Consider the following 15,938-nt stretch of genomic DNA (forward strand, 5'->3'; position numbering starts at 1 on the left):
CACACACAAGAACGTGTCAACGCCAGTTTACGTGTTCCACCAAGTTCTCTGCGCAGCAAGGGGAAGCAGCGCTGCCGAGAGCAAGCGTGCGACGACGAAAAAAAAAGATCGAAAGCGAGACCGCGATGTGTCAAACAGCAACGGCACCCAGAAAACGCTGACGCTCACCACCGTAGGGACCACCTTGCCGCAGGTGACCCGAATATCCTCTCAGAAGTCGGAAAGTCGTTCATAATGAAGTACCTGCGTGATGGAGGTGCCCCAGGTGGAGGAGTCCGATGCAGCCGTGGTGAGGGCATCGCCCTGGTGGGTCTTCTCGCCGACTGAGGCTAGTGCAACTCAGCCCCGCCCTTCGGCACGCGCCAAGTGGTCCTTCGCTGTGGCGCCATTGGTGACTGAGAGGACAACTTCACTGTCTCAGAGATCGCCCAGCACGCCGTTTTCCCAGCTGTCTATCACGCGGAGCCGCGCACAAGCGGCCCTTCTCCAATGTCTTGATCTCGACCGCCGGCAATCGGGTTGAGGTGATACACTCGGGTAGGAGACTACGGCCGATGAGCAATGATGCGAAGGCGCAGAGAGTGGGACAGCCTGTGTGCAGCATGTGAAACGCCATAGCTTGCGCTTACCCGCGGTACGCTGTTAAAGACTCGTCTGGCTTTCCGCCCCTGTCTCGATTTCAGAACGAAATCTCTGCACAAGCCCGACGACGGTATGGTGACGCGCATGAGGTGGTGAGCGGGATGAAGAGGTGTCACGGACGGTGAACTGTATAGAGGGTGGTGGAGGCAAAAACAAAGAGAACCGAAATCAAATCGAGCATAGGGGCCGCCTTTGCAGTGCCGCATGCACGGTAGTGTGCCAAGGTGGGCTGTCAAGTGGGACAGCCCAGAAGGGGAGGTGGGGAATTTGGTGTGGATGCAACTGTGGAGCCAGACCGCTGACCCGCTCGTAGGAGGACACAGCTGATGTTTCGCACCTCAAGACAGCGTAAAGCTCGAGCGCGTAACCGTGTGTTTAAGGGACGCCCCGGCCAGATAACAGCTCTCCCGCTTTGGGGTTGTTTACTATTTTTTTTGTCGCTTACTGGGCATCTTTCCAGCTTGGTGTCCATCTCGTGAAGAAGAGCGGAGAAAGCATCGACACTGAAGTGGGAGGACGACGTCGTAGATCCCATGGTCTACGAGGGAGAGCAGCGGTAGCGGGCATGCGCGTCGCATGTACGGGAGGCTGAGACCCACACAAACCATGATAACTGACGTTGCCCCACGGCGATATCCATTGAGCACGGCGTATGATCACACGTGTCAAGTGTGCAGGTAAAACAGAAATGTGTTACTTCTCTTTACGTGTGGGGGAAAACAAAAAAAGGGCATTATATCGTTACATGTGCCCGACACTTCCCCTTTTTCTTCCCTCCACATCGGCCGGTGTGGCTTCCTGAGAAGGGGGTGGCAGAGGGAAGAGAGGGGTAGGGGTGGCCGGAGAGAAGGCGGCAGGACTCATAAAGTGGGTCAGTTGCCCGCGATGCAGGAAAAGAAAAACGAACGGACAACGGGGAGGGGGAGCGGGAGAAAAAAGCACACTGGGATACAAACGTGAGAACCGAGATGGCGGAAAAGCAGATAGGGAGACGCAACGCCCACGCCCCCTCCCTAAAAAAAAGGTAGGAGGGGGGGTATGGGCAGAGGCAGACACCCGAAGAGAACCACGTAGGAGTGGTGGTTCTCGCTGGCTGTACTGCCGCCTCTTCCCTTTCTGTCGCTCGCTCTTTTTTTCCTGCCTCTTCCTCGCGTTTTGCCTATATATGTACATATATGTTTCTTTGCCCTTGCAGGGAGTCCACTACCGCGTCTGTTGAGGCCTCATGAACTCCTCTCGCGTGATCTCGCTCATCATCATTACACAGGACAGCCACCAAAGAGGCTCTGGAAGGGCAGACGTCGAGAGAAGACGTGGGGAGGGAGAGGGGGGGGGAGACATGCAAGCCGGCGCGGGTGCACTACACAAGAAAACATACACACGAAGCAAAAACAGAGAACAGAAAAGCGGAGGACGAGGGAGAACACGGAAGAGGGAAAGTGGTGGCGTTGGAAAGATAAAGATAAAAATCATCACTCAGAGACTCGGTGTGATTTGGCTATCACGTGCACGAACATCCTGTGAGACACACTCACACACACACGCACACACACGGAAACACTTCATCGATTTCATTGCAGCGTTCGCGAAGAGAAGTCTCAGCGAGGAAGATAAGGAAAAGACGTGCCTCGACAAGGAGAGCACAGACGGATTTATCATGTGAAAAAGGAGGGAGGTGCGCGGCAACGTAAAAAAAAGGACGAGTAGGCTGTGCTGGTAGGCCAGTGGCGACACAAACATAGTGTGCCCAGTGGGCACAAATTGACGTGCCTATCCGACAAGCTCTCTGGTCCGCCCCCATCTATGAAAAAGCGGGTGAATGGGGAGGGGAGGGGGAAGGGGGAGGGGGGCAAAATGGTCGAACACCCACCGGAAGAGATGAGGGAGGTACAGCGAAACAAGACAGCCAAGGCAGAAACACATCGTATGAGGAAACCCAAGCAGGTGGGCACGGCAAAGTACGGAAAGACAACAAAGCTTGCGGTGCCCACGTGAAAAAAAAATAAGAGAACGGAGAAAGCCACACAGGAGTAGGAAGAGAGGCGCGGGGGGAGGGGGAGGGGGGGAGAGGAGGAGGGTAAAACGAAAAAGGAAACGAGAGAGCGAGCATGCGGGTTAGCAATTTAGCCAGGACAGACGTCTCCCCACACCGCCCAAACCTTTTTTTTTTAGTTGCTCGTTCCCGCAGGAAAACACAAAAATAAAAAAAAGAAAATGAGCACAGGCGAGGGATAAAGGCAGCGTTAAACCTCTCCGTGTTTTCAGGACAGCGGGACAGGGAGCTTCTCGTCTCATGAGGTGATGTCGAGGGGGGGGGGAGGGACACGAGCGACAGCCTGGACGTCCTTCTACTTAAAGAGCCGCAACACACGCCGCACTGTGGTGAAAAGACTGACATGGGGGGAAAGAAAAACACACAATCCTATGCCTCAAGCGTTGTTAAACACCACTATCCTCTCACGTTCCCATATCCGTCTCAGCAACATGAGCAGATCGTCCTTCAACGCAGCAGCACTCCGGACGGCAGACCCTTCGTGTCTCAACACATGCATGAGCCACAGTGCCCTCCCTTTACGTGGATGAATATCACACGAAGAAGCTGTAGTAGATCGTCGTAATGGTGCCAAAGACAACTGCAATGACACCCGCCACCACGAGGAAGTACGTCGCCAGCCAGTGCCAGATGCCCACAGATGCCATACTCCAGTTGCCGCTGTACATCCAAAAGTACGCAGGGAAGATGAAGCCGATGAACCCGCCGCACAGGGAGCCCACCAAACCAAAGGCCGTGTTGATGCTCGGGATGAACAGACCGCACACAAGGATGGCGACAGCCATGGTGAGAATCACGATGGTGTGCTTCCAGTACGGCACCGTGTCCAAATCCCAGTTCAGGCAGTGGTAGACGAAGTTTCGGCACGGCAGCATGTTCATCGCAAAGGCGGCGCAGATTTTGATCAGCATGCCAATGTACGCGATCATCATGTACGGCTGATTCACAGGGTCAAAGTTGTACAGGATGGAGTCCTGCGTATCATCCGCGAAGTCAAAGTAGCCAAACACGCCAGTGAGGATGTACAGCACCATGCACACCGTCATCGAGATCGCACTCGCAATCGTCAGCTGGCTCACAGACGGGCGAGGGCGCTGCTCGAAATACACTGACCCCGTCACAGCCTGGCACAGAAACGAAAAAATGAAGATGGACAATCCGTAAACCGCCTCGTTACCGCTGGTGAAGTACTTCATGTCACCGCGCATGCCCTCCTTCAGCCCATGCATGCTCGAGTGCACCACAATGGTGGCAACGAAATACAGCACCATGAAGACACCGATTGCGGAGACGTAGCGGATGCTGTTCACGCGCTTCGGAATCACGACGGGCACCATGAACACGAGCCATACCAAGCTCGTGATCAGGCGGTTGCCGGAGGTGGTGAGCAGGTACGCGGGCGTGCCGGGCGACTTCTCGAGGATCGGCGTGATGAGGCTGCTGACGGCGCTGATGTAGGCGACCGCCGTGCCAAAGCACGACAGCCACAGGACAAACCCAACGAAGTAGTCCCAGCCGCGACCAAAGAGCACGAGAGACAGCTCCTCGAACGTTTTGCAGCCCGTCGCCTTCATCGCGTAGCCAAGCAGCGTCATGGTGTACACCGTCGCCGCTGTGATGACCACCAGGTAGATGACAGACATGATGATGCCCGACATGGCGAAGGACGACGGCATCGAGATGATACCGCCGCCGAGTGTGACGGAGCCAAGGCTGAAGCAGTTCGAGATGACACCCCCATACGGTATCAGCCACCCGGTGAACCGGAAGATGATGTTGCGCTCCGGCTTGGCGGCGTCGGCACCGTTGCCATTGTGGCTCGATGAGTCCGTCAGGCTTCCTCTTTTAAGGGGATGGTTGTCGTGCTCACCGCTCGGGTATTTAGTGACGGCGTTGGCCGCGTTCCCGTCCATCAGCGAGTCGCTCAGGATCTGGCCCCCCGCCTGTGCTGGAACAGGCTCGTTAGGCTTGCTCATGTTGCTGCCGGTTGCGTGCCAGGGAGTGGTACACGGTGGACCCCGGAGCCGGAGATGATGATGAACACGAGAAAGAGTACCGCAGGCAACAGGAACGAGGAGAGAGATGCGCGTAGAGGACAAGGAAATAAATTACGGGGGGTGTGACTAGCGGGCGGGCGGGGGGAGGGAGGGAAATACAGGGAAAGGGACAGAGTGGGCGGCGCAAGAGGACAGCGTGATGTGTGCAGGTCTGCGTGTGCTGAAGGAAAAATTCACCTTCAGGTAAGCGACAGGAGAAGAAGAAAGAGAGAGAGGAGCACACACACACAAAATGAAAAGGAAAGCACAGGAGCCGTCACGCCTTCCACGGTGAAAGGGGGTTTGGCGCGAAAGGAGATTGGGTAGACGGTCCCGGTTTGGCGGGGAAAACGGGGGGGTGGGGGTGGGAGAAGATGGGGAAAAAATATTACAAGGTGGAACAACGTCGAAGAAACTCTTGCACACTTCTTTTTTTTCTGCTTGTGCCTGCGTGCCGTTGTCTGTGGTGCCTGTGTCCCCAAAACACGCACACACCCACTCACTCACTCTCTCCTCTCTGTTAGGCGATCGAGAAGGAGGTAGATAGATAGCGATGGAGAGAAGGACGCGCCAGGCTTTCTCGGCTGTGATGGGTCTCCCGTTTTGCAAGAGAGTGAGCACAGAAGAAGAAAACAGAAATGTAAAACTAAAAATAGAGCGGAAGAGACAGAGCGACACGGAAGGGAAAGCGCGCGTGAGCGATAGGTGAATGTGTGTATCGGGGACCGCGGCTTGTATCGTGCGTGTGATTGTCCGAGTAGGCAGGGGAGAGAGAGAAGGGCGTGAGCTCTGACGAATGAATCGAGAAACCGCAAAACAAAAAGCAGTCGAGATGGAAAAAGGGCACGAGCACAGAGAGATGAGGGGAGTGGGGTGGCGGCGTCGTTTCAGTGAAACCGCAGAGCGAGAGAGAGCGAGCATGCACAACCCTCACGACGATGGTGGGGAATCTCTCTTGGAAGAGCACACTCGGACTCAGCGCAGTTGTGCCATGAGCACAAGCAGCCACATGCGTTATCATGTTCGCACCGTTTTACATCGCATGGTCTGGGCGGATACTTTTTTTTTACGCGCTCTACGTTGTCGATTGCCGTGGATCCACAAGTCTATTCAACAAGTCGGAGGAGAAAGGTTCATGCGCGAACAAAAGGGCAGCAACACGACGACGAGCTGCACCATACCTGTGCATGCGAGGCACACAAAGAAAGACGACCAGGCGATGTGGATCCACGAACTAAAAAAAACGAGAATTCGTATACATGTAGATAACGTACAGCCAAGGAAGAGAGAATGGAGAGTTGGAGGGAGCAATAGGCTGGTTTCTGCGCTGAACAGCCTGCATGAGGAGCGGGTATAGCATCTCCCCGGAATAGTCGCCGAGAGCAGTAAATAGCAACTTCGAAAACGCCGCTTCCTTTAGTAGCTCGTCCTGTCCATGGGCTGGTAGGGGTAGCGGCTCGTGCGGGCAGCGAACTCTTCGTTCCGGCGACGGTCCGCCTCAAACTTCTCTGAGCGGTACGTCGGCTGCGTCCGCTCCAGGCGCTCTAGCAACTTCGAATTCTCCTGCGCGATCTTGGCCTGCTCCAGATTGCGACGCCGCTGCGAGTTGATCGCCTTGTTGTAGTCACGCCACGGCTCCGAAGTATCCACTCCCCCACGGGTGTTCATGATGTGCACCATCTTCTCCACTAGCTTCTGGTTATCACGGTTCACCTGCTCCGCACGCGCTGGATTCCCGCGCATGGTGCCGATCGGCCTCACATAAGCGTAGCTCTCCGGTGTCTTATTGTCGATACGGCACTGCTGCCTGTTCAACCGTTCGAGATGTCTCCAGTAGTTTCGTTCCCGCTCTCGCTCCAAGCACGCCATGTTGGCGCTCCTCTTCGGCTCCATCTTGAAGAATTCAGTGAGCAGGTGGGGGTTGGGAGAATCGCGAAGTGTGTGTGTGTGTGTGCGTCTTTGCCGGAGGGGGGGGAGGGGTCACGGGCAAGGAAAATGACGGCGGAAAGCAGAGGGGAGCGAGCGCCTGGGTTACCTCCGCACGTCCAGCGTAGACGGAAACGCCACGAACAAAAAAAGCTGAGCAAGTGGAGCGACCCTCTGCGAGACAACGGGCGGAAACAACAACGACAGCAGGATACACAGCTCGACGTGTTCCCGAGGCTGCGCGTTGACGAGATGGAGGGCTATCGCATCAGGTGGTGGTTTGCAGTGTTGCGCCCGAGCACACGAGACGTACAGGAATATGTGCGTGCAGAAGAAGGTGAAGGGGTGGAATGACAGTGTTAGGGTGAGCCGAAGCAGAAGAGGAAGCAGAGAGAGAAAGGGGGAAAGGGGCGGGAGGGTCAGTAGAGCAACAGCGCCTCTTTTACAGTGGGAGGGACTCAAAGACGTGCGCTGCGAACATGCCACAGTGATCCGAGGTAATCCTTCGGTTGACGTCGACAACAACGACAAAAAAAAGGAATGGGCCTGCGCTGCAGCGTGGGATTTCATATTCGCATGACGTCTGCGGAGTCCGTGAGAAGAGACGCTTTGTTTTTTCGGGCCACCGTCTACACCGCCTGTTGTCTTTCCTTTTTCCAGTTTATTTTTCTGTTGTCCACAATCGGCACAACCGTGCACGCTTCAGATGGTTCTGCGTGGTTCGTGGCACTTTAGGCATACATGTCGCACGACGGAAGTGTTACCCATTTTTGTTTTATTGGCCAACAATATATATATAAAAAAAAAGAGCGAAGACAATGGAAAGCGAAGAAAAGAAAAGAGGTGCTTACGGGGCGCAGCCGCTGCCATATTGGTGCGCCGTGTGCTTACGCTTGCGCAATCTCTCGGACAAGAGACTGCCCTGTCGTGTACAACAGTTGGATGGGGAAAACGCACGAGGCTGTTCAGAATACAACACGTATTTGCAGCGTGTGCCAAGAGAGAGAGAGCAAACAACAACAACAACAAAAAAAGAATGGCACAGAAGGCTGGGATTTAAAAACAAAAAAACAAAAGTGTTGGCGTCTTCTTTGTCGAGGTGGTTAGGGTGTGGTGCTAAAGGGTACATACCTGTAGTGGAGAGTGGGGCGTGAACACCACAGGAAGTCCAGAGAACGCTCCTGTATCAATTGGAGGAGTTGACCTCCATGAAAGCGGAAGAGGATGAAGGCAGTGCTCTCCTACATTCGTTAGCCGACAGCACACCTCCACCATTTTCTGGCCTCGGCCTTGTCCGTTTTCGCTCTCTAGAATCACACCGCGAGTACTCCAAGACACATCTCCGCACATGCTCCATCATCGGGGCCGGTGATCGTGCCTCCTGTGAGCCCTTACAAGCGCAGAGAGGAAGGCGAAGACGTGAAAAAAACCGCCTGCATGACCACACCTGCACCAACGTGGTGCGGAAACGAAAAGAAACGCGCGGCGCTCGAAAATTGACCGAAGTCACTCACTCCCGCGCAGGCGCAGCACAACCATTTTAAAATAAAAGAGACATGAAAACACTTGCGGAGAAAAAAAAAGGGATAGGAGTGCAATGCCTTCGCGCACGGGTTACGTCGACCGACAGCGGGCCTGTGCATGCGACACAGGCAAGCGTGCCGCTCGGTCGGCAATCGCATTCCTATCCTGGTAAAGGCACTCCTACACGTAGAGGCATTAGATGTTCTCCAAGGTGCTCTTGCCGTTTCCAGGGTCGCTCTCCACCACCGTCATCACCACGGACCCCGGCAGGTGCAGTTCATCGGGGCGCTTGTACGCAACGTACAGTGCCGCAATCACGCCAACCACCGTGATGCCGAGGCACACCCACACAAGCGGGAACTCCTCCTTGGACTTTGCCGCCGCCACCGACAGGCACGCCGCCAGGGCGACAATCAGCAGCTGCATCGCGGACATGACTGAGGAAATGTGAACGATGTTCAGGAGGTGGCAGAGAGAGAGAGTTGTCGATGGTGAAGGATGAGCGATTTTCTGTTTTTTTTTCCGCGCGCGTGTGTGTGTGGTGTCTGTGTCGGTATTCGAGACGTGGAAAGAAAGAGAGCGGAGAACACTAAATCCCTGCGGTGTGGCAGTGCGGTGTTGGTGGGCGTGGTACGGTAATGCGAGAGTGGAGAAAGGACAGAAGTGATGCGAGAGAGATGGAAGATGCAGCTGGAGAATCTTCAGCAAACAGCTTCCTCAGCAGCCAATCAGAGGGTCCGTGGATGCGTTTGCCTTTCCTTTTGTTTCTTCCTATGCGCCTTTTCCAACGCCTCAGACAGCAGATCGTGCAGTAGAGCAGCTGTGCAGAGAGACTGGGCCTCACAATCCGCAACGGGTGGAGGGAGGAGGGGAGGGGCTGTGACTCTGAGGATAAATTGTTTCCCTTCTAGAGCACATGGGTGCCTTGCAAGGCGGAAGCACGACTGCGAGAGCAGCACACACACACATATACACATATATATATACGATGCACTCCTTCCAGCGACACCATCCGATTTGCGCACCCCTGTGTGCTGGTGTGCCCTCACGAGGTGCCGCCACGTCCCACGGTGGCGACATCCCTTGCAAGTCCTGCACTCAACTGTGCTCGCTGAGAGGTGACTCACCACAAATAGCGAAGGAAGAAGGGCCAAGGACGACGCGATACCGAAGAAAAAAAAGAAAGGTCGCTTTTCCAGGAGAAGGGGGAGGGCGTCCTCGGCATCCGCTCGGATTGCGAAAGGATCCTTGACGTCCCTATCGGCGAAGTTCCATCCGGGCTTTTGGCGCCATACAAGCATCCCTTGTGTTCTTCGGTTGGTGGAGCAAGCGCACGAGGTGGCAGGTTAGAGGCCTGCCTCGGATGGGAGGCGGGCGGGGGGGTGATGAGCAGGTCCAACACGGAGAGAGAACAACGGCAAGGAATAACAGAGGGAGCTTTCTGCCACCTTGAGGTTGGCGAGGGGGGCAGGAGAAGACGACAGCAACGCCGCAGCCCCCCTCCCCACTTCACGCGCCTGTGATGTAGACAGTATGTCTGTATGCTTTCCCATCCTACCGTCCTCATCCTCCATGGAAGATAGAGATCTCAATGCGCGTGGTATCTTCAGGGTCCAGTGCAGCCCCCCCTCTCTGTACCTGCCAACTGCCGAGCCGCCTCTGCCAGTAGCAGGGTCGGGTGCCTACGGCGTGGGGACGGTGAGAGTGATGTATTGCTATTGATATCAGCGTTCAGGCCCTGGATGGCGTGGTTTCAGGGCAACCGGTGACAGTGGGCACACTTGTGCCATCCTCATGATGGGCAGGGTGTGCCAAAGGAGCTGGAACGACCCCCATACAGCCCTCGATGCCACAACTGCTGAGGTGTGTCCGAGCTACCCCGAAGGATACATCAGGAGGCGACGGCCACAATAGAAGCGGCTGCGTGGCGACCTGCGAGGTGTCGCGTGGGTAGAGCTCCAGGCAGGGGAGTGCCCAGGTGACTGAGTCGGCGCACTGCTGCAACGTGTGTGTCTCGGTTTGCTGTGCACCACGCAAGGTGGCTCTGTGGCCTGCTGGGGGATGCAGTAGCTGTTCATCTCATGCTGTACAGCAGCAGATGGATATGTTGATAGAGAAAGGTGAAACATCCGGAAGGCGTCATGACGTCGAGAAGATGTCTCGCTGAGAAACACGAAAACAAGTGGAGCAGGAGCGAAGACACAGACGTCGTGTGACGGGGTGTGAATGGGATGCAATAACCGTCGCTACTGGTTCTGCTGCTGCTGCTGTGGCTTTCAGTTGCCATCGTTCCCGCATGTCTCACTTGTGCACAGGCGTGATCATTGGTGAGCTGTGCGCCTTCCTTTGCCAACCCTGACAAGGCGCAACCTTAAGGGTGGCCGTGAAACGCTCCACTAAACACTCCAGACGACGGAGTTCAATTTGACCAGCGACAGGACGCATAGAGCACCAGCGACGGCAGAGGGCAAGATCTCTGTGCATACGTCCGCGGTTGCCTATATTGCCCCCGGGTTTGTCACAGACAGTCGCACAACACGACGGAACTTGTGAAGAGATGACACACCACCACACAACGGCCACATGCGAGAAGCCAAGGCGGAGACGCAGTGGAGGCTCAAAAAAAAAACGTTTGAACGGAGCGGATGTGCGAAGAATAGCTGAAGCGGTGCGGCGTCGACACTCGACATCGAAAGCGAAAATGCGGAGAAAAAAGTGAAACAAGAAAGACGGAGAGGCCCAACCGTCGCCGGGAAACCCCAATGAGGTGACAAGAAGACATCCGAGCAGAACGGCACCAGAACATCCGGATGGGGAGGGGGGAGGGAGGGAGGGGGGGCAACAACAAAGAAAAGGGGCAATCCGTCAGCACGCGGAGGCGGTAAACGGCTACACGGCAAGTAAGATATTCACAACAGTCACCGCCCGTCAGCTCGACTCCCCCCCCAAATGGGCAGCACGCGTACGTGGCTTCGAAAAGAGGATGTCAGCAGAGAAAGACAAACGTCAAGCGTCTCCGCTGGAAGAGTTGAAGAGAGCACGATTAAAAACGAAGGGATACGCGCAGTTGATCGCCTTTCTCGCGATGTCGTACCACACCGCCGCTACAGCGTTGAAGAGAGCTGCCTCAAAGCGAGTATAGTGAAGAAAGGAAATGCCGCACAGCCCACACAGAAACATATGTATCGCACGGTGTCGGCGCCAGAAGGACACGCAGTAGAACGTACACGTGAACACGGCGCCAGCGCATCAAGACAAGATACTCGATCCATGGTGCCAGTTTACGTGATATACCTCAGCAGGTAGAGCTCTGCAGACACCACGCCGTGAAGACCACGAACCAGGTCATGAACGACCTTGCTGTACAGAGCACCTGAAGGAATTTAGGCAGCTGTGCTGTCAAACTCGATGCTGGCCTCCAGAGAGCTTATGGGGCCGATTGCCGCCCCTTCTTGGCACAACATCATACGCGTGCGTCCCATCGCTGAAGTCAAGGTCGGTAGTCACGTTAGGACCACCCCTTTTTTCTTTTCTGGCCTGCTTTCTATCCTGGAATGCGCGCCATTTCGTTGTGCATCCGCCATCTTGAGCTTGTTTGGGTCTGCGTGCAGGTCTCTCAACACGACGGTCGCCGATGACGTGTCAGCCAGCCCTGCAGTGAGCAGCTTCGTCGGGGTCCTCGGTCGTCACAGATGCCTCCGTGACGTCGGCCACACGCATGCCCGCCTCCGCGTCGTGCACACGGGTGCCCTTGACCAATATAAGGCCAGGCAAGGCTCTCTCGAGCGTGTGAGGACTGCGCCTCGCAACAGCACGAAAAAACGGATTTTGTTTTTCCGGCTATGCACGCGGTCGGCAGGGGGTGGGACAGTACGCCCGCAGGCGACGTGTTCTGTGCTCGTGTACACGCACATAGCCATTACGGGTGAAAGCAAGTGCGAGCGGCGCGGGCTGAGTTCGCGACCAGGGTGCACCGCATTGGAACATGTGACAACCATGTCTTTGCTAGCACCGAGTGCCTTGTCGACACTCACGATGGAGGCAGTCCCAACAAGGCCCATGGCGTCCTGAGGCGTGCGACTGCTACTATGCGGGATACTGGCGCGAATCAGCTAAACAATCTCTGCTCGTGTTACTGATCCCTCGTGACACCCCGCGCAGATGCACATGCAGCGTCGAGGCGATCGACTGCGTTAGCCTGCACGAGATCCTGTCGCATCCGCTCCGTTGGAGCCGTAGAGACTTCCACGAGCGCGTCTTTGCAATCGGTCGACAGAGAACTATGGTAGTGGCGGCAATGCGCCCCGCCAAAGCCATCGTAGAGAGCAGGGGCGGCTTACAAGGCACACAGCAAAGGTCTCCCCCTCCCCAAGCGCGCAGTCGCAGCATCGATTTCCGAATTCCTGACGCCATACGCCCTCATTCTCTTCGTCTTTCCCGTGGCAAGGCTCAGGCTGCGCACCTTCGCGTAGTCAATAAAGCCGCCATCGTCACCGAGCTTGGCCTCCTTCCACAGCGTCAGACAGAGCAGCAGAATGTGTGCTTGGCTGATGGTCATGATGCAACACTGGGCTGCGAGGGAAGCGGCTTTCTCCCCCCTTGCTGCTTCCGGGATGAGTAGTAGATACGCAAAGATGGAGTTGGACAGCAGACGTAAGAAGCTCAGCAGGTGGCACAACTAGCCGTTCTGCAGGCGATGAAGGCTCGCTATCATTGCCGTCGTTGTCACTCGGCACACTGCTCAACAGCAAGCGCTTGCTGGAGTCGCCGCTCTGGCGATTCTCCGACTTCTCCACGAGGCTATCCATCACGATTATCTGACGGGGAGCAGCAAGCCTTCATCGAGACTTCTATGAATGGCGTTTACGCACTAACGTTTTTACGTGAAAACGACAGGAGAATAGCCCGTCTTGATGTGGGCCCTTTCGAAAGTCAGCCTTCGTAAAGGCGTTCCAGAAGCCGTGCCTACGGTGACCCGTCACCAGCCTGCACGACGCCCAGCTCCAGGACCGCGTGGTATCCCTCCCGCGCTGCCGAGACACCGCGGTCGCATGGCTCTGGGGGAGTCCTCGCCCTCCTTCGGCAGTCCCTATCGTTCGCTTCGTCTTTGAAGGCGCAAGGGGTACGAGAAAAGGAAGCAAGAGAAGACCCCGCACCGGGTGCTTCTCAGGCCTGGGCAGGGAGGAAGGGGCAGAGAAAAGAGAAGTTGCGGTGCCCTCCGGCCTGTGTGCACAAAGGATGGAAAAGGTGCCATGAGAGCCATGCCTGGCGCTCCTCCACGGAGGTCGCCCAAGCGTGTCCAGAGTACATGCTCGTCAAGTCTGGCGTAGGTTCAAGCATCTGGCCATGAGCCGCACGGTGTGTGCGTTTGCAAGACAGTGAGAGTACGCACCAAGGACCGACGAGAGGGCCGCAGAGGAAATATGTTCTCAAGGAGAAGTGGGTGGTCGATGCTCTCCAGAGCAGGAAGGCCACGATCTGATTTTCTCACGTTTGACTCTCGCGTTTTCACAAAACAAAAAGTGAGGCAACAGCGCAGGGCACACGTCGGGATATAGGTATGGGAACAACGCACATCACCAGCGGGTGGCAACGTGCTCGAGCAGGTGCGTAGGTGCTAGGTAGTCCTGCTTCCTGTGGCGGAAGCGTTTTTTTTTCCTGTACATTCGAAACATACGTACATCACCTCGAATCGACTCGCCGTCGTGCTTGGTGGCACAAAAAGAGCTGCGTCGACAAACGGATGAAGCGCAACACACTGTGGTGTACACGTGCTTCTACGCATCGCGGCTACTTCAAACGCATGGCCATCACCCATGATGAAGAGATATAGACCACGCGCCTAAGCAGAGGGCAACTGCTGCGCCACGCTACCATCGTTACGATGTCCGGCTCGTAAAGTCTTGCAGGGGCGGGAAAAAAAAGTGCTGAGGGCTACTGATAAAAACAAAATAGCAAAAAGACTACTGCCACAGTGGTGGTTGAGAGCGGCGAAGATACTAGGGGAAGCAATGGAAACAAAAGCGGCACGCCAGTGGCTTGCACGCCAACAGTTCAGCTCCGGTGAGCGACAAGAAAGGGGAGGAAAGGGCCGCATGGAGAAGAAGGGGGCGGGAGGGTGGGGGAAGTGGGTGAGAGGGTAGGGGTGCAGGAACCCTTTATAGTCAGTCCTGCATGTCCAAGAAAAACAAACAAACGACAATCATAATATTCTTCCACAACAAAAAGAAGAGAAGAAAGATGCCAAGGCTAAGAAGATGCACATCGGCCAGAGAGTTCAAAATTTGTGCGTGTCTGTGTGTGTTGTGCTCTCACCGTTTTGCGTGTGTACACGTCAGTTCGTTTTTCGGTTGCCTGTCTCTCGACAACGCACGAGCACACGCACCAAAGGCGCCGCAGAACAGCAACCGCCACCACATCAAAGAAAAAAGGACACTAGCAGGGTGCGATGAAAGTAAACGCCGCCTCATCACCACCAGCATCGGTGGAACAAAAAACATCAATCGCGGCAGAGACATCCCACCAGCCTCACAGAACAAACAACCCGAAAACATGTACGCAGAAAAACAGCACTTCGCTGACAACGCGTCTCTCACACTCGCATCCAGAACGTGAGAGAAAAACAATCAAACGTCACTTCAAACACCATTGCCTCCAGAGACCGAGAAAAACGAGTTCCGTATGCTTGGGTGCGCCACGGTATGGGGATGGGACGGTGAGACCCGCGGCAGCAGCCGCTCAGGTGCCGCCACTCACACTGCGCAAGGAGAAAGCACATCGCAGCGGAGAACAAGAAACGAGAGGCAGGAGTCGAGCAAGCAATACAAGCCTCTATAAGATGGGAATCGACGCTGGGCCGCTCCCTTCCTTCTACTTTGGGTGAGCAGCCACGAGCGGAGCGTGGAAAGTAAACTTCGCCGGGAAGACACAGGAGCCACAACCGCCACAGCTGCACCGGGTTTCGTCCACCATAGTGGTGATCGACGGCGGCAGAGATGTTCATGATAGACACAAAGATGAGGACGAACAGCCGACCACAAACTGGCGCACTTTCCGAGCACAGGTGCACCACATGTGTGTACAGCCCGCGTGAGGATGAAGAGAAAAAAATTAGGTTCCAGAAAACACATTCTCCCACGCCGCATCCGCGACGCTGTCGCAGACAGTGAAACACCATCGTGATATAGGATGAGCTTATATACAGGCACGAGCACAGCGCGATTCTGCTTTTTCACAATATGTCCCTCCACCCTGAACACGCCAACCAACAGCCACACACAACCGCGGCTCGCCAACCTTCGCAGGCACACGGCTGTGCCCTCGCCGTCCAGCACGACCGGACCTGCCGTCGAGCCGGGCCACGCGCCTAGCGGGGTCCCCTCGTCCTCCCTCGCACCTCCTCCGGATGCGCGCTGCACCACAGGCGCGACGCAGCCACGACCGCCAGCGTCACCGGCGCAGCGCCAGCGCAGCCCTGGCCGCCGCACCAGCTGTCCGCAGCCAGCACCCAAGGCCAGGTCGCAGGCTGCCTGGCGTCCCCACAGAGCAGGCGCTCGGCCCCCATGCCACCACGCCGTGGCCGGCGTCCTCAGGGGAGGCACGGAGTAGCCGACTCGAAGGTCAGACGCATCACCAGCGGCGCATCTGAGTGCGACTGGAGGTGCTCGCGTACAAGTGAGCAGGCACACATGGTCCACGAGCGAGTGGCAGAGAGGAGCGAGAGAGAAAGCAAAAGAACAGCGGCGGCTCAACATCAT

General features: G+C 56.0%; 3 protein-coding genes and 1 pseudogene across 3 annotated transcripts, besides 1 other annotated feature; all 4 read right to left on the reverse strand.

Moving 5' to 3' along the window:
- Positions 1-3,228: 3,228 nt before the first annotated feature.
- On the reverse strand, positions 3,229-4,671 carry LMXM_30_0880 (amino acid permease 3; the record flags this gene model as incomplete). The annotated part of the gene is made up of 1 exon (XM_003877561.1): positions 3,229-4,671. One exon carries the CDS (start codon positions 4,669-4,671, stop codon positions 3,229-3,231), a length of 1,443 nt encoding a protein of 480 aa, XP_003877610.1.
- A 1,476-nt stretch (positions 4,672-6,147) lies between these two features.
- On the reverse strand, positions 6,148-6,624 carry LMXM_30_0890 (conserved hypothetical protein; the record flags this gene model as incomplete). The annotated part of the gene is made up of 1 exon (XM_003877562.1): positions 6,148-6,624. The coding sequence occupies one exon, from the start codon at positions 6,622-6,624 to the stop codon at positions 6,148-6,150; it is 477 nt and encodes a 158-aa protein (XP_003877611.1).
- A 1,752-nt stretch (positions 6,625-8,376) lies between these two features.
- Positions 8,377-8,616, reverse strand: LMXM_30_0900 (conserved hypothetical protein; the record flags this gene model as incomplete). The annotated part of the gene is made up of 1 exon (XM_003877563.1): positions 8,377-8,616. The coding sequence occupies one exon, from the start codon at positions 8,614-8,616 to the stop codon at positions 8,377-8,379; it is 240 nt and encodes a 79-aa protein (XP_003877612.1).
- A 3,901-nt stretch (positions 8,617-12,517) lies between these two features.
- LMXM_30_0910 lies at positions 12,518-12,989 on the reverse strand (annotated as a pseudogene).
- Positions 12,518-12,989: a sequence feature.
- Positions 12,990-15,938: the final 2,949 nt, after the last annotated feature.

Source organism: Leishmania mexicana, chromosome 30 (genome assembly GCF_000234665.1).
Source record: "Leishmania mexicana MHOM/GT/2001/U1103 complete genome, chromosome 30".
Taxonomy (NCBI): domain Eukaryota; phylum Euglenozoa; class Kinetoplastea; order Trypanosomatida; family Trypanosomatidae; genus Leishmania; species Leishmania mexicana.